This window comes from Simochromis diagramma, unplaced genomic scaffold, assembly GCF_900408965.1.
Source record: "Simochromis diagramma unplaced genomic scaffold, fSimDia1.1 OVJJ01000293.1, whole genome shotgun sequence".
NCBI lineage: Eukaryota > Metazoa > Chordata > Actinopteri > Cichliformes > Cichlidae > Simochromis > Simochromis diagramma.
In genome coordinates, this window is record NW_024386801.1 from 7,121,980 (window position 1) to 7,147,456 (window position 25,477).

The window sequence follows — 25,477 nt, forward strand, 5'->3', positions numbered from 1 at the left end:
GTCTTTTAGGCTATTATCAGGCGACAAGGGGCTAAAGATACATGATGAGAATCCTATTATTCAAATCTGCCAAGCATTTTCACTGAATGCAAAACTGCCCTTATCAGCAGACAGGACAGATCATGTAAATCGTGCTTCAGACACTGCATTTGCGGGTTGCTGATGAACGTGCTCCTGACTTTGGAAATTGAAGTAATGTTAATAGTAAAAACAAACACTCTGATGTCAGATGGTGCCTCCCTTTTATCCCTTTGCTAAAAGGTCACTCTTACATTCCCCGTTTGTTGCACTCGTGGTGATAACAGAGTATCTCCACCGTGTGATTTCATACGAGAAAGGGCAAGATTTTCTATCCCAGAGAGAAAGAGCAAAAGGCACCATCTCCTGTCTTTCCAGACTAAACTATTGTGACAGTGGAAAATGGTAAGCAGTTTAGAATATTGCCGAACAAAAGAGCTTTTAATCAAAGTGCATACCAGACCCTGCGGAGTATAAAACATTCCCTCATCAAAAGGCCTATTATACACTTACTCACATCAAAGGCCTACACGTTCCTTAATTGCAAGATTCTTTTCTTATTCAATTATGTTATGCTTATGTTTTTATAACGCTGATACAAAAAAGGAGGCTCGGATAACCAAATCAAAGGGGCTTAATTTATTATCTCTGAACAGCCGATGTGTGTTCACTACAACAGTATACATTTGTGTAAATGGTTTTGGTGCTTTACCAGGCCTCTGGATACTGAGATGGCACAAAGCACGAGCGTTTCAGGAGAAATTAAACAGAGTAAAACTAGCAGGTTTAGATAAAGCAATCACATTACTGTCGCACTTGAAAAGAACGCATTATTTTGTACTTGAGCGAACGGAGCTTTATTGCTGACACGCCCAAACAGAAAGTTGTATATACAATATAAATGCACAGGGCCTAGGAGTTTTTCTCCATCTCTTTTGTTATCTAACCACAACATAATCAGCAGCTAAGTCTGCGTGCGCTGTTCAGCCAGACACTAAAGTCCCTGTGCAGAATTGCAAAATAAGTTGGGTGTAAATATGTAATTGCCAGTGCTTATTCTGAGATCTGAAATATTAGGGAGCAATATGGAACGCATTAAAATCCTGGTTGTTAGGGGTATCGGTTACACTGAAGACATGCAGGAAAATGTGCACTGTCTGCGAATCTGGCGGAGATAGAGGGGGTAAGATGAGGGGGGGAGATAGGAGCAGGAGAGGGTGAGGAAATGGAGAAGAAGAGACAGAAGAAGAGAAGAGTAAGATGAAAATCTCTTGATGTCTTTCTGAGAACATAGACACATTATTTAAATCTCCATCACTTTTTAATGTAAATCTGATCAGGCTGTGCCCTGGATGAAGGAGGGGAGAAGGGAAGTAGAGGCAGAAATGGAGACACGCACACTGACACAGAAAGCTTTATGATAAAGCACCGTTAGGATTGAAAGCTGGATGTTGCTATCTGACTTCACACTTGATTCTTTATGAAACATAAACAAAAAACAAAACGATTTTATATTAACCGTCTTTTTCTTCTTCTTAATGAAACAACACTTCCACTGTGGTGAAATATTTTTAATGTGCATGTTTGTATATATGGGTGCACGTGTCAGCTTGTACGTGCGTGCTTTATGTGTGTGTTTGTGTGCAATCCGATATCTGCCTCAGGCCCCATGGCCCTGGTCTGTCTGCATCCGAAAAGCAAACTCTGCAATTATGATGACCGCCCTGTCCTTTTCATTTCCCATCGCTGTCTCTCTCTCCCTCTCTCGTTGTCTGCTCTTATGCCTTCCCCTCTCTCTGTCTTTATTTTTCCTCTTGTCTGACCTGTCTGTCTCTTTGGAAAGGTAGCCAAAGTCTCAATAGCTATAAAATAACGCCAAGCTCGATCACCTCAAGTTTCAATGCAAAATCATCTCGCTCTTTTTCTGTGTGTGCAGTCCGTTCACCTCACAGATAGCCTCCAAAAAGTTGCTCATCTGTATATTTACATGGCCATTGTTCATGTTTACTAGCAGTAACCCCCCCAAAAAAGCCAAACCCCAATACTTCCCTGCATAATTTCTCATATATTGTTGTGTGAATTTGGTTTTATCTGGTTGCACGTTAATTTAGATTTTTGGAATCACTTTCTAAAAATGACAGCATATTCTAAGACAGTTTTTACTGAATTATATTATGCTGTATTATAATGCATTGTATGCATTACAGAAGCTGTTCTACACTCCCACTTTACTACATTAGAGGGAAATATTGCACTTTTTACTTCACTAAATTTATTTGACAGTTAAAGTTAAAGATTTTGAAAACCTGTAATGAGCGTATAAAATGTAACGCCTCACTATTCAGTAAAATTAAATTACACCAGCATATAAAGTACTTAAAACTGCTTCACCTCCACCAGCTATACCATTAAAATTCTGCTTACACATTAGTTAATAGGTGTTATAAAAAGTAATTATGTAACGTTGCCTCTGTAATGACTACTTTTGGTTTATTTAAATTACACATTGCTGCTAAAAAAGATTGAATTTAATTATTCGTATATTTTTGTACTGCTGCTTTTACCCATTAAAGTAACTAAATACCTCTTCTTTTACTGTTCATCTTTAAGTTCTTTTAAAGTCATTTTCTGCTCAGCGCGCTTTTCTCCAGCTTTCCGCCTCCACGTGACTCCCTGACAGGTTTGAATGAATGATTAGCTCGTTGAAGTGCTTACTAATTCACGCATTTAATTAATTACAGTTATTAGAGCCGCGCTTACTAACATGGCACGGCCGTCGCTGACCAGAAATGTCAACCGAGTACTTAACCGAGGCCTGGCCTTTTTGCTCCCCGCGCGCGCGTCAGGTGCCCCTGATGTCCACGTTAGGAGCAGCGGCACGTGGGCGCCTCATTCTTCATGTTTCTCATCTGGAAAATCATCCCATGTCCTTCCTTCACCTTTCCCATATCTGCCCCTGCAATTGCTTGATTTGTAACTTGATTTCAGGAAAGGGAAAACCTGTAGATTATCCAGCTTTCATTAGAGGGGAAAAACCCAGTCCGTGTCAGAGAAAGAAGAAATCAATTTAATACAGACTTAACTGGAGGAAATTGCATATTCTGCCTGTATGTGCTGAACAGGCACTTTCTCTTCCTCACCAGAGACCTGCCTCCCTATTAATTGCAGTGTGCGTGCATGCCAGTGAGTAAGTGGATGTGTGTGCGCGCGCGTGCGGGCGTGCATTTTGTTTGTTTGTGTGTGTTTAGTGTTTGTAATGTGCAGAACGCGTGCTTTCATTTGTGCGTTAGGCGCTCGAATGCATGTCGTTACCTGAGTCAGTTCAGTCTTTTTGTCTGTGTGTGGAGGTCAGTTCTCAGACCCGTGGTAGGGCACCCAGCCAGATGTGTCCTTTTCTTTATTTGCGATGTGCATGTGCGTTCTCCACACGTGGGGTGTGTGTGTGTGTGTGTGTGCGTCTAATTTCTTTGTCGGTGTATAGCGCATGCATAGGCACAAGTGCATGTGACTTAGCCAGGTGGAGAGGAGATTGGTTGGTATTTATGAACAAACGTCATAATTGTGACAGGATGATATATGACCTGCACATTCCACAGTCCCCCCCCCCTCCTTCCTTCTCTCTTTTTCTTTTTGCTAAAAATATATATCTATGATATGAGTCTTAAAAGCTGATGGCCAATTTAGTATGGTGTGTTGCGGCCAAGGTCACAGAGATCTGAGTTCCTTGGTGTTCCTCCCTCCGAGGCCTGTTCTAATCTACAGAGCAAGAAGAGGGGCTCAAAGTCATTTCTCTAATTGCTTTTATAAGGTGCCCTTTTCACATGGTGTCTTCCCTGCTCATTCACTTTCATCGCCATTACAACACCTTACCTCTGCACCTGCTGGTTAGGATGTGTCCATATTATACTGCTGTTGCTTTATATTAATATTACGAATCTCATATTCAGAAGGAGTGATACTTCAAACCACAGGAATTCGACACTGCGTTGTCTTCCTTTACTCGCTTCTCCTCCTCGTCTGAAGCGTTAACCGGGGTCTGCGGGCTAAGTGTTTTGTGTATATATAGGGGTTTTTCTGATTCCTTAAGTGTTGCCTCCGCATTGGTGATCTATAAGAGGCGCTGAGGTGGTGAGCAGCACAAGGTGAGGGAAGATGGAAGCAGGGGTTAAAGTATGAGAGTGAAGGCTGAGAAGGATAAGGGGAGAGGGGGATGAGATTGAGTCTAGTGCATTAAGACAGTGTATTATTTGGTGGTTCCACTTGCTTGCGTCCATTAGGGGTGGCTTCTGTGCTATTAAAGGGGTCAGCGAAGTGTGTGCACCTGTGTGTGCCCACACGTGTGTGTGTGTTTTAAGAGTTAGTAAAGTGGTCCAGTATCTTATTGAACAGGATGGGACTCCCCTGCTCTAATACTTCTTCATTTTATTGGATTGGATGGCCCCGGTTATAATTGTATTAGAGCGCTTCCCCATCTATCCTCTCCTCCTTCTCCATCTTTCTTTCAGCAGTGATCACATGTCATTCCTGGGTACGCCGCGGAAAAGAGCAGGATGGAGAAGGAGAACCTCTGCAGTTGCCAACTTTCTGTATTCACCGAGGAAAAGTTTAACTGTTTGCCTCCATCCTTGCTCTTAGTCCTTCCTTCTCTCCTTCCTTATGGTGAAAGTCCTAAAGGTCATTGTCTTGTTACAGATAGCTCGTCTTCTGGGTTTGATGGCAGGTGACAGGTGAGAGGTGTTGGCAGCAGCGGTAGTCTGAGGCATCAGGTGATGTTATCTTCACGGTGACCTTGCCGATTTCTGTCCTGAACACGTGCCTGTTTTGCGAACGCGTAGACACGAGGACGCTCACTTTGCAGCGGTTTCTCATTTTTGGAGCTTATTTACCGCGTTTCTCTCAGAATTAGCCTTTCTGTTTTAGTTGTAGCGATAGGTTGTGTGTAGCTGGGGGGCGGTAAGCACTGTCACCCTGAGCCGAGCTCTGTGGTGTTGCCTACTCAGCGATTGCTCCAGAGTTAACCAGAGAGGCTTCGCTGCCTCTCACTTTTCCTTCGCCCTTGAAGAGACCAGGAGTTGTCAGGGTCCTCATAAAAACCCTGAACGATTGCGTCTATGCGTTCTCCGTCTTTTTCTACTCCTTTTTTTCTTCTTCTCCTTCCAAAACCTGGCCATCTGTCTAATTGTTCACCTCCATCGCTTTAATGCTTTTTACATGCTTTTTCCCCCTCTTTCCAGGCAATAAACTTTATTTTCTTCGCAAGACTTCAATCTGCAGGGGGAGGGTAGGCGGGCGGGCAGGCAGGCTGCTCACCTTCTCCCTGCTGGATTTGCTCCAGTGGCCCCTCTTCAACCCCCCCTCTATCCTCCCTCTGGTCTCCCATTACTCCATCTCTCCTTTCCTTTCCCTCCATGTCTCTAGAGAAGAGGATATGTGTTCGTCAAGCTGACACCTGCTCTCATCTTCTCTGCTGGTCATACACACATAGAGAGCTATCCTGTTGAGGAGGCCTTATAGTGACCTGTTAATTATCACACTGCTGTCTCTTCTGACCTTGTTCGGAGGTAATGCCTCATTTTTCTCACAGTAAAATGAACAAGTGAAGATGATTTTTTTAAACATATGTGTTACAAATGAGGTTTTCCTACTATATTGTTACTTTGGTGACCAAATATTACTTTTCAATCCACCTGCATTTATGTGCATGTATACCTTGTGAAAGTGGCAAAGACTATAAATGCACACTGCACATATAAGCAATTAAATCAGACAGTTGTCTCCTCTCACCTGTGATTACTGCTGTGTACAGATCATATAAGCAGGTACCCTATAATCATATCTATAATAGCCATAATCAGCCCTTTAATGCTCTGTAATAGCATCCATATAATGGCATAGAGTGGCATCAAGAGAATAATTCAGGCATAGATAATGGTGTGATAGCGTGGTTTTACCCTTGAGTCACAACATTGAATTTGTTGTGTGCGTGTGCGGGCGTGCGTGTGCCTCTGTATGCATGTATAAACACACCCTGGGGCAGTTAAGGTGTCTGTAAAATGCCTGAAGAATCACATTTCCATCAGAAGATGCTCTTAACCCTTTATTGTTTTCGTTGTGCTCACTGCTCCATGGAGCGTCCTTGCTGTGAGTGTCATGTGTACTTAGCTGTGCTGAGACAGACACGCTGAGGAAAGACGTTCCCATATGACACCCAGAGACAGGAGATCAGATCAGAGGGGATGCAGGGGAGCAACACCAGTGGTGGCGGATGGCGAGCTGAACGCCTTTCCGGGTGTAATCTGAGCTGACAGTGTTCCTCTGGGATGGCGGGTGGGAGGAAGGAGGAATACCTGGTGCTACTGTGCCCAGAGACCAGAGCATGAGGGATGCTCTGGAGTCTGGAATCTACATGCTCCATCTCAATTCATGCGGCACGCACTCGTGCTAACATATGCCAGAGTCCCATGTGAGCTCATATGTTGCAGGTAGACCGAATCTGGCTTTTTTGGTCGAGGGCCTCAGCAGATAAAGGGAAGAGTGGGGAGAGACAGAAAGGCATGGAAAGACTGTGAGTTGACAGACTTGATGAACCCCGTTGTATGATTTTATTAAACAGATATGGTCCTTGCATGCATTTTTGCTGAGGCCTTTGCCCTGCAGCACAATGCTACAGTAGGATGGAGGGGATGATGAATATTTAGCCTGTCTTCAGCAGTGTGTAAATGCAGCTATGCATTCACTTCTCAAGTCATTTATCTTTTTCTTCTTCTCTGCTATCTGTCTGCCAACATATGGTGTGAGATGAGCCACACACAAACATGCAGGGAGAGGACACTGTCACTACTTATGAGTTTCTTAAGAGTCTTTAGACAGGACGGTAACTGGAAACCTGGATTCTCATCAAAGTAAAAGTGGGGAAAACATGGGGACTACAAGCAAAGAGCGATCACTCTTCCAGGACTTGAATCACTGCATTGTCCTGTGGAATAAAACAGAATGCAAACATTCAGCCTCTACTTGTGATCACTATTTCCTTTGACAACAACGATTAAAATGGGCAAAAACTAAAAAAAAAAAGTCTTTGAAATGTCTTTTAATTTGCTGTTACGTCTGTATTTTTCTGATCATATTGTTTTCTCTTTCTCAACAGCACAAAGCGAGAGTTGAAGCAATGATGTGCAACCTGGCTTCTCTGCGCAGCGTCAGGGAATTTGCTGAATCTTTCAAAGCAATGAAGCTGTAAGTATTAAACACAATGTTGTTCATTTTCATCCCTTCCTTGTTTTGGAAATGCAGGTTGTGTGTTTTTTAGGATCAAGCAGGCGTGGTGTAATAGATGCCGTTTATAAATTTTGTCTGCTCTTACTCTTGCCTTTGAGCTGGTCACAACTGAATTCAGCTGGCATTTGTCCCACAAAACCACACAGTAAATGGTGATGCTCATGCAGGTGCCCTGCATATGGAAAATTGCCCTGCGTGATGTTGGACCTGGACAATCAAACAACATGGAGAATCTCCAGTGTGGAAAACACAGGAGAAGAGTTTAAAAATGATTTATTAATTAAAGTTATGGCAGCGTGCCCAACTAAAAAAAATGATGGCATTTCCTATTAGTTGCTCAGACTTATTTTTAGTCTAAGAGCAGGAATAAATAAACAGTTAAGTTTAAAACTGTGGGGACTAAATAGCGTCTTTTATTTAGGACTAGCAACTATTTATCTCTTTTATTATGCCATACTGAAAGGACATCTAAAATGTTACTGATGGACACCATATGGGGAAGGCCCCAGGAGTGAGTGTGTCTATTTGTGTCGATTTGCTTGACATTGGTCGAACACACTTTATGGCACTTATTTTGTGGTGGTCAGCTTTTATAGCATGTGTCTTGCGTCCCGTGGCCGCTCGTACGGTTGCTATTTTGGGGTCATAATTTCTATCATCCATACGGCTCATCCACCCGCAGGTCTCTAGGCAGGGGAGTGTGTTTTTTGTGTGTGCGCAGGGGGTGTTGGTGTCAAGGGAGCCCCTTGGGGAGAGGCCGGGCAGTCATCGCCCGTAGCAGCCCTGGGGCAGGTTATGGCCATCCAGGACACGTGTCTTGGGTCACAGCCAAACCTCACGGTGGCTTCCCTCACTCTGTGTCCTATAGTTCCCTCCCTGCGCTTACATATATCCCTCCCACCCACACTCAAGTTATGCTGGCCTCCTTTCAACTCCTCAGTCCTCTCACACTTTAGTTTTCTTGCATATCACTGTTTACAAATGTTTTATCTGCCTTAGTTTCTCTTTCTTTCCCGTTCTCTCGTGTCGTCTCTACGTCTGTGTCGTTCTCTCTCCACCTCAGTATTTTGGCAAGGTTGTATTTCTTCATTAGCCGTGCTGTTGGGGGGGGGAGTGCGGGACTCCCAGGGGACGTCAGAGTACATTAATTCTCATCAGAAGGCGAACAGAGCAGAGTGGAGGCTGGGAGCTCTGAGCTGTGAATGGCACTGGGCAGCTGTCTGAGTCTACCACCACTCTATTACTGCACGTATGTCTTCAGGCATAACATGCACAGGAGCGGCAAACACAGCACGCACAAATATGTGCATGCAGACATACGCGGGCACACACACACACACACACTTGTAAACACACAGAGACAAACAGACACAAACACACACACATGCTCATACGCACATGCACAATAATGCTCCTGCAGCGTGTCATTGACAGGTGAAATGTAATCAGAGTCTTTTTCTTTTCCTTCTCTCGTTTCTCACTCTCTTGCTTTTAAGTGCTTTAGTCAGTGGCTTTCACGCTGCTTTGTGTTCCATTGACCCCGATTCTGCTTTAATTGCCTGTCCATTGAAATGAAATTACCTGGATATTGATATTGTTGAATGCGGCGCAGTTTCATTGGGATGTAATTGATGGAGGACGGCACTGACAGAAGGCCCTAATATAATTTCTACTGAACGGTCCGTAATTAACACGTGGAATTTGTTTTCACCTCTGATTTGTTTTTACTGAGTTCAGTTTTAATTTCAAGCATTTAAAATGTAATAGGGGATTTTTAAAAACTAAACAAACAAATGAATATAACTAAAAATAATATACAAACCAGACAACCTTCGTCCACAATTCTTCCATTCATTTATACTCTTGTAAGGGTTGGATTATTTTCTTGCTCCCTTCTTATGTTGCTTCTGTAGTGCGAGTTTAAATGTGGGTCAAAATGAGTGGCGCTCTCATATCCACTGTATATGTGTTTGGAGCAAAGTGCATCGTTAACGACCAGCAGTACGAGCCAAGCTCACACAGGCAATCTCTTCCTGCTGGCCTACATTATCATAGAGGTCAGGGGTCATACCCAGGGGGGTTATTTAAAGTAAATATATAAACTGATGTCTCCCCGTTCGGTAGTTAACACCCTCGTTTGACCAGCGCTGAGATTGCACGGTGCACACAGTGTTGTGTGAGGTCTTAATGTGGACAGAGGGAATGTGGTGTGCAGCAGTAGGCCTATTAAAGACATTCATTAGACCTGCGCTTATGAGAGAGGGACTAACTGGTGGGCAGTCGAATTAACAGGCCTTTTACATTACAAGCAGACTCACCAGAGGCCCATCTGAGCTGCATGGGAGAAATCGCTGCACTGACCAGAGGAAAGTTGTTTATTTGTGGAGTTTTTTGATCACCAATTTGTGATGCTTTGTTTTTCTTTTGCCTTTACAGGTCATAACATGCAATGCTAAAGAGGTGTAAGTGCCGTAAGCGTTAGTTTAAATCGACAGCTGCAGTGAAAGGTTGAGGAGGTCGGGCTTTGTGTCTGTGATATTACTGCCCCTAGCCACTAAATTAGGGATGGAGCCAAGAGGTTTGCACACTGTTACTGTACTTCACACTCTATTAGACATGTGAACACTGGGGCAAAAACAACCACTTTTAAGCTTAGAGCAAATTTCTGAGCATTACAGCAACTTTTACTCTCCTATCTCGTGTTATCAGGATTAAACTCAAGTCGCAGAGGTTGTTTATTTACAAATGTTCTTTTAATTAAGTGAGTCTTCCTCAATTGTTTTATTTTGGGCGAAAATTTAAATATCTCACATTCCTAGTGTGTGCGTTGCCGATAAAGCGCTGAGGTCGGCGTTCTTTAAGTTGACTTGTGCCTAGGTTGGTGCTCTTTAATGAACCTTGTGTGTTCAGAGGCCTGAAGGTGATCGTACAGTACACTACTATGTAATAGCATGGGATGGCTCATTATAGCAAGGCATAACAATTCACACATTAATTTTCCAGCATCCAGTTTTTAATTAATCCAGTAGGCAGTCTTAAACACAGGGTACACAAATTGCCTTCGGCCTCATAATTAATTCTAATGGAAGAAATTAAAAATTGGTGGGGTGTGTTTGGATTGTTCGACTGTGTTACTGTGGTTTTGAGCTCGCTGGAGCGACGCTGTCACCGACAAGGATCTCTCGCTGCCCTGACCAATCCAGCAATCTCCTTCCCTTTCCGTGTGAGCGGGAAGCGTTGCTCAGTCGCCCACACGGATTCTGCAAGAATAAAAATGCTTTGCATGTCTCCGTCTCCTAAAACATATGCTTTCTCACTGGACCTTTTTAATAATGCCAGCTCCTTTTTTATTCCATGACTTAGCGCGTGGTTTTTCTTTGATCTGTTTTCTTCTGCTTGGCCTTTCTGAGTCGATGTGTTGGTAGGTTTGGTTACTCAAAGTGCTTCCACAGAGCCAGTATCAACATCCATTACTTTCACCACCCCTGTGTGTTGAAACTGTTTGAGATTGCTTTTCATTGTGGTGTTGCTCTTGGATCCCAGCCAGCTGTATTCGGTATCTACAGTAGCTGTGTAGCCATTGGGAGTTGCACTGGAAACCTCTGTATCATATCAGCATTACTGATGCTCTGTCTCTGGAGACCTCTAAAGTCTACCGCACTTTGGAATAAGAAACCCCGTTTCCTCTCTCTGCTTTCGTTTTTCTCTAATTCTCCTCTTTTAAAAAAAAAATCCTCCCTCTGTCTCTCATTACATCTTCTTCATCCTGATATGGTAGGAAATCTTTTTCTTTGGCCGTTTGTTTTCACTTCACAATCAGTCAAACACGTTTTGTTTTTCTGTTTTCTTCCTCCCATAGGCCGCTGCACATTCTGGTGTGTAACGCAGCAGTGTGCACTCAGCCCTATATGCTGACTGAAGACAACCTGGAGTCCACCTTCCAGATCTGCCATCTGGGTCACTTCCTGCTAGTGCAATGTCTACAAGACGTGCTGCGTCGTTCAGCCCCAGCACGTGTCGTGGTGGTTTCCTCTGAGTCACATAGGTAAAGAAAGGGAAGATTGACTAGTTTTGTGTTAGTGAGTATAAATATGTTTGATTGTTTGTCGAGAGGTTGCTGCCTGTATCAGTGAGGTCTTTCCATATTAAAGTCACGCTGATAATTGCCCAGAACTAGCCTGTCTAGTCTTCAGGAGTTCATCGCCAGTCGTGCACTTAAAGCCGCTGCACTGGCTAGTTTTCCCGACGAGTTGACAGATAAGACTTTATGCGTATTGTCAAACATGACAGCCTCACTCACTCAAACTCATTCCTTTCCGCATGCTGTCACTGTGAATTAAACGTATCATCAGCATGATGGATGGCCTTATCAGCTAAAATTTACTTTGATCAAGTATCTGCTCTTTTATGTCTGACCCCCCTGACTCAGCCCTTTCCTCCATTTTTTTTTTTCTCAAGGAACTCCAAAGGCTCAAGTTTTTCTGTTATGCAGCAGACAAGCGCAGAGTCTTGCAGTAATCTGTAAGCCCAGACCCCGAGCCATGTATTTTAGAGCCAGTCCCTGTCTGTGTGCAGCATTGATCGTGGCTTCAGTCAGTCAGACGGCCAAGCAGTGATTGATTGAAGCTCGGCAGAGTGACCTGAGACAACGCGAACATACGCAGAGTTATTCTAGCAGATCAAACAGCAGCACTATTACAGGGGCCCTCATATGAGTTATGTTATACAGGCTGCCATGCATGATTGGGCAGGAGCAGCAGAGGGGATGGTTTGACACTCAGATTCACTTGGGGTCACTTTGCTATTACAAGCTGTAGGAAAAGTCGGAGGAAGACGGAGTAGGAAAAGCTCATGGAAGGAAAGGTTGCCGTGAAGGGAATATTGACATGTGATTGACGCAAAACTTGCTAAAGCAGTAAGAAAAGTGGGTACAGGCAAGTTTTGATTGTGTAAAAACTGTCGGGTTAGAATAAGGAAGATGTGTACTATTTTGACGTATTTGCAGTGGTAAGAATGCACAGGTATTCTCCTTACTCTTCACCCTACAGTTTGCTCTCCTTTTCTGCCTCCCAAACACTGCCTCTCTCCTTCTGTCCTCAACAATCAGCAGTGGCTTTAACCCCTTCAAAGCAGGCTAAAGCAGAACCAGAGAGAGTCAGTTACACACTAACACAGACTAGAGAGAAGGAATAAAGGAGCAAAAGTAGACAATATCTCATATTGCATCTTCCATTCTGTCCACCTCATTCCAGACCTATATTACATCCACTGAAGTCCCTCCCTTTTTTGCTTGTGTTATTTTCACTTTCCGCTGATTTCATGTTTACTTACTTAGCCTCCCCTCACAGGCAGTGGGTGACCCATGACCTGGCAGTATATTGTATTCCCTAAGCCCCTTGTCCGCTTGGTAAAGCAGTGACCTGTAAGGGACAGGAATGGAAAAGATGGACGCAGGAGTAATGGCTGGACACTTTATCAGTTTCCACCACAGGGGCTTACTGTGGAATTGACCCAATACAGGTTTACTTTACTCTAGTACTGCATCAGATCTGGTCAAACGAGAGATCATGTCCTTAATGAAATTACCTCTGAAATATCTAAGCTGCAGCTCAGAGACAGTAAACGACATGTTTGAAAACCAAAACCTCGACATTAATATCGCTGCGAGACCTCATTCAATTGTAACGAGGCACAGCTTCGGCTTGTCGTGCAAACAAATTTTGATTTACAAAAAAAAAAAAGGCTTTAGCGTCGAGGCAATTGATTTATTAACCTCTACTTGCTGAAGTAGTTACGAAGTTGCAGCACATGAAATGAAAAGCCTGCAGATGTTGTAATTTAGCCAAGCAAGGATGTTGCGGAAGGCGACAGTAAACAAGAGGCAGCGAGCTTGTAAAATCACAACAAGGAAACCAGGTGACATTTTGATTGGTTGTTTTCTAATGACTGGATTAATATGTAGGATGTGTTCCGCTGGTTTGGAGCCTCATCCCGCGCCTCTCACACATACGTACACACACAGACGCATAAATACACAGTGTAGTTTTCGTGTATTGAGATTTTTGTGTGAGCGTGTAATAACACAACGAGTAGTGTAATGTTTAAGGGGCCTTGTCAAACATCTGGATTTTAACAGCTCTGTCGCAGGCAATTAAAGAACATCATGTCACGTCTTTGATTTGTATGCAGAAAGCGCCACACATCTGCCGGCGGAAAGCCTACGCGCAGGCCGAGGCAGACTCACACTAACTACTCTTAATGCAAACTATCTTTCAGGTTCACAGACCTCCTAGACTCATGTGGCAAAGTGGACCTGGCGCTGCTGTCCCCCTCAAAGAAGGACTATTGGTCCATGCTGGCTTACAACCGCGCCAAACTCTGCAACATCCTCTTCAGCAACGAGCTCCACCGGCGGCTTTCGCCTTACGGTGTCACCTCCAACGCATTGCATCCTGGGAACATGATGTACACGTCCATACACCGGAGCTGGTGGCTGATGACCTTTCTCTTCACGCTGGCCAGACCTTTCACAAAGTCTATGGTAAGCGAGAAAAGAAGCTTGGAGAAAGTGTTATATCACCTCACGAGTGCGCAGGCTGTAGCTCAGCCTGCCTGAAGGCTCGCTGAAACGCTCGACTGGTTAACATTTGACATTACTTTTCATTGCGCTGGAGTAATTCTGCAGCTAGTTATATTTTTCTAAATGCAAAGCCAGTCTGTGAATTTGTGACTCTCATATAGCGCTTACAGAGCCGGCGTATTTGTCTTGGCACATTTCTGGGAGAGAGGACAGGAACAGGATGGAGAGGGGTAGATCTGCTGAAGGCTCAGGGAAAGAGTCTGGGTTTAATAGATAGAGAGATATTTGTGGTTTGTTTTCCTCTTCTGCATGGCACTGTTTGTTTAACCCTGAAAGACAGTTTTCTATCCTCTCAGTACTCTATTCCAGAGAACCGCGACTATTATAGGCTGCTGTTAATGCCTAATCCCAGCCCTAGCTCCTATGCAGTTAAGTACTAAAATAAAAAAAGTTCTGTGCCTAATACATTTTTACTGAATGTGGCAGCTCTTTGTTGTTGCAGTGATTTAAGTTTCCCCGACCAATCAGTATATTTTGGATGGGTATAGTTTTGTGTGGGGTGCCATTGCAAGGCCACTGCTGTTTTACAGACACAAGCGCACAGTATAGGAGAACCTCTAGCATCTGTACCTGAGTTGTGGCTGATCTGAGAACTCCTACCCAGTTTTGGAAGGATGGCATTAAGGAAGGATTTTGAGTTTGGCTCAGCACTTTTGTGATACAGTGTCTTTTTTGGGGATTACAGTAATGAAGCTGCCCAGCACTACTTCAGCTATACACACATGCATACAGCATCCGCTGTGGCATCTGGTTGGATCATAAGATATCGGACAACTTACAGCTAAACTCCCGTGAAGGGTTTAACCTTTACAGTGTGGCTCAGACACCAACTGTTGTGAATGTGTAAGCATCTGCATGATTTGTATGTGTGGGAACGTTTTAATAGCACACGTGTGTGTGCGCACGAGATGATATAAGGTGCCTGAGGTTAACGTCCTCACACGCTTTAGATATGAACGATAAAATCCAGCACCGTGATTTATTTCAGTCCATATTGTGTCCTGTGCTCTCTAAGACTTTTCAATGGATAGCAGCACTCTACCCTTTAGGCTCCATAGCCTCCTAATATATGCTTTAGTTTGACTATTACATCTTTCCATTAGCTGTTCTTCATACTTTATCAATTTAGTGTTTGCACTGAAGTGAAAATGTGATGTTGAAAGGCAGCGTGGTGGAGTTTTAGTGAAGCGTTGTTCTGATCCATCATGTTTGACAGACGCAAGGCCTCGGGCCGTCATTTGTCTCTCCGCCATTTGACATAGGATGAGAGATGAGAGGAACGGCTCCTCAGCACCTTTTTGCAAAATGCCAGGCTGAATATTTCCTCAGTTTGACTTTTTCTGTCACCAAGCACTCTTTTGCGTCCCGTCTCTTTATTTTAGAATTAATTTTTTAATCACTTCGTCCCGTGTTTCATTCGTAAAAGCCAAAGTTTGTCCAGCATTCCTTCTAATCACATTATTTGGAATGCTACCCTAGTCTGGATGATACTTCTGTGTATTTTTTCATGTATCTTAAGGAATGGGTGCTAACATTTTAGGAGCAAGCACACATAACCAATTAGCAGAGGGTTTTCTTTTTCTTTTTTTAAATTTTATATGTCATTAATTTAATGAAGTGTAGATGTTAGTAAATATTAAAGGACAAAGGTAGAGCTAGTAATTAAATTCTGGTGTGCTGACACAGCGATTAGCTAAAACTCATGTCTGATAAAGGCCACACGCAGACACACAGCCTTACGCACAGACTCACACAGATACACAGACGCACCCCTAAGCTGAGCATTTGCTCTTATTTAAATCTGGGCTTGATAAGGCCCCTGAAAGTGTATCCTCTTTAAAATCCCACTCCTCACTCCTTCTGCCCCCACATTAAGGGCTTAATAAAACAGTGATATTATTTCAGTTATTGGTTGCAGGGATATGAAGATGCTATCGCTTTAATTGCTTGCGTACGCTTGCGGGATCCATGGAGATTGTTCTGGGATGCAAACATAAGCAGAATGTTGACTCCAAAAAACAATCACAAAGCCCCCATGTGTGTTCTTGCGCAAATAACCAGCCCCTCATTTAAAGCACAGGTTTGATTTATATGAGCACAGGTGGGGTAAAATAGAGCTTTTCAACACGAACAGACACACATGGACAAGCACACGCATGAATTCGCAACACAGAGACGGCTGGAACACCTGGAGCTACATGTGATCCCAAGTCATTAATTGACTGCTATTGTAAAGGTGATCAAATGTCATGTAGGGCTATATGTGCCGTGGTCGGTCATTTAATCACACCCATGTTTTCGCCCCTTATTAATTGTTTCCTGCTCTTTTATGTTATCTTTGAACTTGCACGCTTTTTTTGTGTCTTTTCTTGTTGCCGTACTTTGGTCACGTCTAATCAAAACATGTGTGACTTCCTCGCTTTTGCTTTCCTTGTGTTGTGGTTTGAACTTAAGAGAAAGAAACTTCTCTATTAGCAGGGAGCCCCAGCCCACTCTGCTATTGATGCACAGAACTGATTCAATTTTGCTGAGTTGAGAAAGACATCTATAAAGAGCCATGACATTTTAATCAGCCAAACTATCTCTCACTAACATCATGTTCCCCTCCCTGTGCCTTGATCTACTTATCAGAGATTGTGCAACCAGGCCTGTAACTCCTGTTTCTTTAATTCAGCGTGTTTAGTGTGGGAGTTTTGCCTGTGTCCTTTGGTGTGATTATCAGCACCAAATGATCTGGCCTGAAGTTGTGTGTGTGTCTGTGTGTGTATATGTGTGTGTAACAGAGAGAGAGACCTAAGAGAGAGAGAGCGAGAGAGGCAAAAAAAACATCTGCTATCAAGTGATTTAGTTAGAGCAATTTAATGCAGAAAAGTTTGATTGATGCAGATCTTGGTCGATTTATTTGATCAAACATTGTAGGATTTGTGGGTCTTTCTAGATTGTAGATGGTTTCCTTTGAATCTGGACTCTGGGCACACTTTTAAACAGCACATAATGAATTTCAGTGACTGTTGCAGTTATTAATTTGGCTGTAACCTTTGTGAAGTTGTCACCGTCCTGTCATGCTGGATCGCTGACCCTGTGACATTTTGTTGACTGACTGATTGCTCCCTCAAGATCGGTATACCCTCAGGCTCTGAGCAGCTGGGCTCAGCCTATACCCATCAAATATATACCTTAACTATAGGCAGAGACAGTGCTGAGCTGAATGGAGACCAGTGTGTGGGCAGTGGCTCCAGTACATCATCCACTATAATGGGTAAAGAGAGGGGAGGGGTGCTGTGGGCACAGGCCTAAGAGGCTCTACTGGTCCAATCAGACGTCTCGATTCTCCCAGAGGCCGGTTTCATCAGCGCTCACGCCTAGTCCCATGCTTCTTAGCGTTTTTGCATGATTATTTTACCCAAGATCCTGCCTCGGGCACCCAGCCACCTTTTTACATATGCACAAGCTGAACTTTTGACCAGGCACCAGCAGTCAGTGGTTCAGGCACGAGATGTGGGACTGGCGTTGCCTCCTTCTCAGCTGAGCCTTGCCTAATGTGACCAGGAGCTCAATCCTGCAGCTTGGGGGTTAACCCAAGAGACAAATCCTGCAAGAGAGACATCAGCATTACCATTTAGCAGACACACCGTAGAATGGCTGGTTGGTGCTATGTGTGAGTACAGCAGGCACTGTTACTTCGGTATCAGTTTCTCTCCTGCAGCCAGACATAAGGTCAGATGCTCCATCTCCTATCTGGTGTAGCCCAAAGAGGCGGGCAGCTTTGCTGTACACCTAGGAAGCCTGTGTGTATGTGTGTGTGCTGCTCAACCATGTGGAAAGAAAGAGGAGCAGAGGTCCCAATCTCCTCGCCCGCCCCCCCACCCTTCTTCACTGTGAGGTTAGATGAGCTGCCAGGCCGTTGTAATAGAGTCCTCTTGGATGATTAGGGGCTACACAGGAGGGGGTCAGCTCCAGCCTGACTGGAAACACTGTGTAGGTTTCTCTTTAGTGGGGTAGAGAGAATATTACATATTATGCCAACTGGCATGAGGTTCACACGCTGTCATGATTCAGATTTCCTTTAGAGGCCATGTTTTAGACCATTTTTGAAGAACTAGATATAATCAATGTGATATTCCTGCGAGACGTATCCTGCCGTGCTGCTGCACTACGTAGAGAGAGACATCAGCAGGCAGTGAGAAACAAGATGTGTTGGTGTGGCATGATAAAAGCATACAATCCTATTTGCCTGTATTGACATGTGTGTTCTGCCCAATCCTGTTACTGGGATTATTGGCCATGGAGATACCATTTCATTAAAGAAAACACACAAATGCTCAGGCACACACACACACACACACACACACACACACACAGGCGCACACACACACACGCACGCACAGTTGGTGCACAGAGATGGCCTGAGGCCTGGTTATGTGCTCCATTGCACAGGGAAACTGTGTAAATGGTTTATTGTGGATGAGTTGATGTGATGGAAAGCGTGTCTGGATCAATAAAGAACCAATCAAATGCTGACAGTCTGCTGCTGTATGCAGTCAGTCATTCACCCCTCATGCCTGCGTACAGTTATACAACATGAGTGTGAAGGAAGGATGAACAATATCCCTGTTGAAAACAGAAGAAGTTTAAGAAGAAAAGAAGTAATTTTTCAACAATGAAACAAACAAAAAAAAGCTTAAGTCTGCAAAAGATTGTCACTTTTTTTTTTTTTTTTTGCGTGCATGAGTTCTGCATGTACCTCTTTCTAAGACGTGTTTCTGTGACTGGCTAAGATTTGTTTGTGAAGAAACATCATTTAAAGAATCAACCACATCCTCTGCTCCTCCAGCTCCAGACACCTCAGGGAGACCATTAGGACGGCTCCCCAGCTGGGGTTGTCTGAGTCGGGGCTGAGTCTGAGTTGGGGCTGGGCTAAATTACCCCAGAGCTACAGGTCAGAATCAGCTAGACCCTGACTGCCAAGGGACACTCTCTCTAATAGAAGGGATCAGAACAGGCCAAAGAGCCAGAAAGTGACCTGGCCAGAGAGACATCCTTACTCACTTACCCTCTACTCTTCCACATCTCCTCCTTCACCCTTGGTCTCTCATAGCTTTAGAGCTTCAGAGCTTTTCTCCTGTAACCCTCAGAGAGGAGAGATGTAACCTATCACCTCTTTCTCACTCATCCACTGCTACCGTTTTCCTGTTGCTGACCCTCACAACTTGACACACGCACACACACATGCACGCACCACTCCCTCCCTTCTTTGTTGTCACACAGAGCTGATGGACTATTTTTCAAATTGATTTCAAAAATGTACATAAGCAGCCGATCCCCTAGCCCAGATTACCTATTGATTTTTAATATGAAAAGCTCATTATATAAGCAGGAACTGCAACACAAAAAGCTAGCCAACCTTTGCATAAATCCTTTAATTGAATTTCCAGAGCCCGTGGTTCTACATTTTTTAATTAAATCCATTTCTTTTTTTAAGGGTTGCTGTGTAATTTGCATGCTGTGAAGTGGGTGCTGTCCCAGATAAAGTGCCATTGATCCTTATTAAGGCTCACCTCTGGGCTCGCTGAAAACCAACCGCAGAAATTAAATGTGCTCATGGTGCATACACTTATTGCCCGCATGATAGGATTAGAGGCGGAGAGAGAGAGAGAGAGAGAGAAGGAGTGATGGGGCAAGAGGTGGTGCAGGAGGAGGGGGTGGGGGGGCGTTATTATTAATAGTTGTTCATATTAATGTAATATTTCACCTGTCCTTCTGTGGGATGAGATTGTGAGGATGCTGTTTGTACTGTAAATACAGCTCTGTTTAGGTTTCATTCTGGTTTCTTTTCAAACGTACTCGGGCCCGGCGGTCTCTGCCTGGGGTCGCTGTGAGTTCACCTGCTCTCCAGATTAAAGCAAAAAAAATCTGCTTCTCTTTGTCTAACAAATACACGCATTGCAAACATGCATATTTTGTTTTTATTTATTTTGTTTAAAACAATGAAACGAGGATGTGAGCATGTTTTAATTGAATCAATGATCATATTGCTCATTGATGCTTAAGTAGAGGGCGTTCGACTAACTTTGTAGGGATTAAATGATGCTTAATTTTCTTGTCTTTACCCCACTTAACATGTGTGCAGAGGTGCAGGTGTGAGATGTTTTTTTTTTTTTTTTAAATACTGCATTTGTTCTGTGTGGTAGCTGGTAAGGCAGGCCTCCCCTTTCTTGTCTTCCCGTGCTGCTGTATGCAGACGGTGGAGTAAATCAATAGGGATTAACCTGTGACCTCAGTCACATACTTATAGCCCAGTCCTCGCTGCTCACACATCTCTCATCAGTTTCACTTAAACACTGCACCTCACTCAATAAGGCACCACACGCTAATTCATTTCAAAGATGGAGAGACCTCTCTTTTGCGATAATCACACACACACACACACGCACTCACACTCAAACACATATGCACATACTAAAAAGCTAAAGCACATGACCGAATAAACAAAAAAACCCCAAAAGCTAATCTAACAGGATGCAGCAAAGAAGAGTTTTGGATGACTAATACATCACATTAAAATATATTTTTTGATGTTTTCTATATGTATGCTGCATGTGCAATGAGGTAAAGGCTTCAGCTCATTATTATTTCTTTCATTATTGGGGAATCTGATGATTATCCTTAAATCAACCGCATAGTCATACGGTCTATGAAAATGGAAAAATGTAAATAAATAAAAGACTGAGATAAATCTGATGTCTTCAAATGTTTTGTGTTCTCCAGTCATCCGGAAAAAAAAATTGCTATCTGGGAAGAAAGCCATGAAATATTCACGCTGAAGATTGAGCGACTGCTTGCTGTTAACTTAACTGATTTAGATATTTTCTAATTAGTTTTCTGCTATTTTGATTGATCAGCTGGTAAATATTATTTGAAAAAAATCAAAACATGATGTAAAAAAAAAAAATGGAAAAGGAAAAAAGTTAAGTTCAACTTGATTTGTATTAAAATTTTAAGTTAGAAGCACAACAAAGAATGTGCCTGGAAACAGCTGAGAATTTAAATGAAACTGTTTTATTAAATTTTTGGGTGAACTGACCCTTTAAATACTGGGTCTGCTGTTTTTCCTTAATATATAGACAGCTGTAAGAAAGGTGGACGGGGCTCACAGTGACTTAGTTCACTCTGTTAAATGTCCTTGAACGCAGTGGATATCCGGCATGTCTGACTTTGTTTTTTGTACAGCTACATACCTTCACACTCTTCTTTTCTACGTCTTCCTCTTGAAACATTGACACCGGCTGACTGATTGGTCTGATGTCTGTCTGTCTGTCTGTCTGTGACAATGTGCGTGTTTGTGTGGCATGCATGTGTGTGCGTGTTGAGTGGTGCAGTGTCAGCAGTATGTGGTGCGAGTATTGACCCAGACCTGTCCTCTGCTCTGACTGGCTCTTGTCCCTAAGTTGTCATCTCTCTCTCTCTCTTGCATTCTCTTTCTTCCTGTCTGCCTTTTTGTTCTTTTCATACTGGATCCCTTCATGGTTGATCTCCTCATGCATTGATCAGTGTTTTGTCACCTTTTTAGTCACTGCATTCAGTGTACCGACTAGTGTCAAGCAGGCTAATATGCTATAAATGAGAAGTGTGGAAGATTGGGTAAAACACAGAAGGGAGGAGCCTTTCTTCCGTGTCAGTCTTTTAGTTATTTTTTTCACTGTTTCTAGTGTGGTCTCATTTTTTTGCCCTCTTTTTCTCTGCAGAGTAGAAACAAACAGTATCTACTCACTCAGGTGTGTGAGGTGCTGGCCAAAAACGGGAGCTCTGATTTCCCCCAGATCATATCATAATCCACTCAGTCAGACTAACACAGCTCGGTTCCTTTTTTGTCCAAAAAGAACCAACCAACCATACATATTTACGCTCGCACACGTATAGAGCGCATCCTAAATGCCTGTGGTTGGATGCCCTCTTCTCCCACCGTCGCCGCCACCACACACTGAGGTTAGACCACTCTATATGCTATTGATTGCACTGCTGTTGCATGTTGTGCTCAATCACGAGTTCCATGCGTCTACCGTTGTCCTCTCCCACCTGGCCCATTAGATTAGGCTAATGCATTCAACCATTGATTAATCATTACACTCAGACCTGATCAGCCAATCGCCTACCTGGTTTGACTCTACTTGACCCCTGGACCCTGGCTCTCGTGTCATGTGGCCAGCTCTAACGTGTTAAAAGCACATGCAGCTCACAGCTCCATCTGATATGTATTATGTTAGGGTTATGGGAGGCGCGATTCAGATGGGTTCACTACCTGTATCATATTCAATACTGCGCATTTCCATGCATTTCCTAATCACATGCAACAGAGAGCTATAGATTGTATCATCGAGCACATTACTGTTGGAACACTGATCTCAAAAGTTAACATGAATGAGCTTGAAACAGTGCAAGCAAGTGTGATAACACTCTTCAGTCCCTCCTTGCACTGCTACAACAGGTCTAACTATTGGTTTCTCTGGTGATATCATGCTGTTGCTGAGGGAATCACAAGCAGGCTTCCGTAGATTGGGCTTTTCCAGCGCATTGCACAGTGGTGCTGTTGGTTTGGGACCTGGAGAGTTTGGAGGCAGGGTCAATGCCTTGGGCTCTTTGTCGTTTTCCTCGAGCCCTTCCTCAGCTTTTGCAGGGCAGGTGTTGTGTTTGGGGAGGCTGCTGCTGTAGTAAGGGAGCACTGCTGCCTCGGGGGGAGGGGGGAAGTGGGGTTGTCGGGTCTGCTATGATGTGTAGTTTGCTGCACTGTGTCAAAGTAAAATCCATATGAATGCTAGAGTCCCGGGATTTCTCATCAAGAACTAGAGGGACAGGTTTACTTGCCGTCACTCGTCAGTGGGTTTAATGTTGTAGCTGCTCAGTATACTCCTCCTTAACCGCTGAACATGTGTACTCTTTAGTTCGGTCTTATATTTTACTGTCTGTGGCATGCTGTTTTATACAGCTCTGACAGCTACTAGAGAAGCAAGTTATGCTGAAAATTAAGCTTTTTACACACAAAACAAATGATTAGTAAATAAAATGTGATAAATTGCCAGGATTAAATTGCTCAGCAGCATTCAGGTGGTTAAAGAGTACCCCGCTGATTTAGCATTGTACCTCTACAATATTTAAAGACCCACAGTAAAGACTCCCTTGGTGCCTATATTACCCAAAAAGAGTTTGCTCAGATATACGGATGTTTTTACTCTCTTTGCTAATGTGGCCATGGGTCGCTAGGTTTAAACACAGACGAAGAGGGTTAGTATCTTTACAAAGCCTACATTTCATTCCCAACTGTTGAAACATCCACTAATATAAAATATAAAATCATAACCCTGACAGGGACACTTCTGCTGCACGTTGAGCACTTTTGAGACAGTATGGTGAGTAAATCTTTAAATACTTTATTTTCAGTGTTTCAACTCTTACCTTATTTTGTGCACACTTCTCCCACCTCGTTTAGGTGTGACCAAGCCACACTTTGCAAATGCATACACAGTAAACTAAAATGAGAAATTCTCTCTGTTGGCTCTATGCAGCCATCAGTTATTATTCTTTCACCTTGGCAAGTTGTTTGTAAGTAATCATACACTAAGTCCTCCTCTTTTTTCCACTCCCTTCCTCCTGTTTTGTGCTGTTTTCCTTCTTCCACACCCCTGTCTACAGTATTGAGTCAGTCAGTGAGGAATAGCTGTTTTAGGGACAGCCCTATTGATGTGTGTGTGCGTGCGTGCGTGCCTGTGCGTGTGGGATGTGAAGCACCGGGCTGAGTGATCGGGGATAGATGTCCTTATTGGATATGAGCTGGCTACTCCGTGGTTCTGCATTAAATTTGTATTGAATAGGAAATTAATGAATGGATAACTTTATTGATGTTTTGGTATTGAACATATAAACAAAATGTTCTTTTGAAGCATTGTGTGAGCGCTGCACCCCAGGGGGGAGGGAGTGGTCCCAGTTGTGCTTAAGAAAGAATAAGTCCATGTTAAGTCCATAGTGCATTGGAAAAGAGAGCAGATAGATCAATGGGAGCTTGCTGCTTGAGACACACTTTAATTGTGTTTTCTTCTTTCAGATTTCTGTCCTCCCACATCCATCTCAGTGCAGCGGTGACAGATTTGATATGTATTGCAGTCAGTGTCATGAAGACAGATATGAATTTATTGAACATTTTCAAAAAGGGATTTGTTCAGCTTTTATTTGTAAACCCATATGGACTAAAAGGGGGATGTAGTTATAGTGGAGTGTTTGACAAACGGACTGTTTCTTTATGTTTTCTGTAACTTTTTTTTCTTTTTTGGTAAGTGCTCCGATGCCTTTTGGTGTAGCTTGAATCAATGCTGTGCTGCCGCAATCAAACACGTACAACTTCCTGAAAGTGGAGTCGGACTGATTCTTTTCCAGCGAGTTGGATGGGAACAGATCAAAGAGATGAGAGATGGCGAGTGGAGGAAACTTGTTTAATTAAAATGAAGTGATGGAGGGGGGCGGGGGATAGAGGGATGTTCTTTGATGCGTGCTCTGGATGCACCGTATACGTTATTCAGTTATATTACTCACGATTTTTGTTTAAGAGGTTCCAGCTGAGGGTGGGACGGTAGGAGGTGTTGCAGACGCAGGGAAAGAGGGAAGGAAGGGGCGAGCTTGATGAAGTTTCTGATTATCCAGCCTCCTTTGGCACAGGGAAGAATTACTGAATGCCATTTGGGTCAGTGCTCTTTATGGAACTACATTTATGAAATACATCTCTCCCCCTCTTTCTTTCACTCTTTCCACCTCTCCCTTTTTGTAACTCTCCCTTCCTCCCTCCCTCACTTCTAATTGGCGATGCAATAAAGGTGTGTGGGGTCAGTGGTTCTTCAAGGTGAGACTGCATGTGTGTCTCTCTCTCTTTCTCTGGTGTTCTTCTCCAGACACACAGGCAAGCGGCAGTCGTTCCTGCCGCTCCAATCTCACATTTTCTGCCGTGCTCACAGAAACCGAAGGCCTAAATCCACCGTCTGCACCTTAAATAACTTAACTAATGCCGCGCCATCTTTTCTCTGTAATAAATGGCCCTATCATTGGAGAGCTCCGTGCTTACCGCCCTGCCCTCCTCTCTCAGCTCTGCTCTGCGTCCTTGTGCCAGCCTGGTAAGCCAGAGGGCACGCTGTGGGTGAATCAGAGACAGCTTCTCTGCCAACACACCCAGTGGGAGAGACCCTGCCAAGGGTGCCAAGGCCTCAAGAGAGGGGAAAAAGGGGAAGATGAGAAGGTTTGATTTGGGAGGAGATGATTGAAGCGAATGGGGGAAGAAATGAGGTAAAAAAAAAAGAAGCAAGAAACAGAACGACTGGTGGTGTGAAGTTTGAAGGAGAATATGCAGGATATGCGTCACAGAGGGATAACATAATAACTTTTTTGCTTTGAGGTCCTCACCATACTTGTGTATTTATTTGCTTTAAAGGTCCCAAACTATTGCAACGCCACAAGTTCCACACAGGCTCTTTGTGAAGATTGCACTGACCCAGTACCATTTTA

The 25,477-nt window shown here is 43.6% G+C and overlaps 1 protein-coding gene across 2 annotated transcripts in view; it reads left to right on the forward strand.

Moving 5' to 3' along the window:
* wwox (WW domain containing oxidoreductase) overlaps positions 1-25,477 on the forward strand; it is a 136,927-nt gene that overhangs the window by 30,894 nt on the left and 80,556 nt on the right. For both annotated transcript variants that reach the window (XR_005694973.1, XM_040025444.1), the window contains exons 6-8: positions 7,166-7,254; positions 11,156-11,341; positions 13,573-13,837. Coding sequence is in view for 1 of the 2 variants with exons in the window: in XM_040025444.1 (XP_039881378.1) it covers positions 7,166-7,254; positions 11,156-11,341; positions 13,573-13,837 (540 nt within the window). In the remaining variant the exon portion in view is untranslated. The remainder of the gene's footprint in view (positions 1-7,165; positions 7,255-11,155; positions 11,342-13,572; positions 13,838-25,477) is intronic.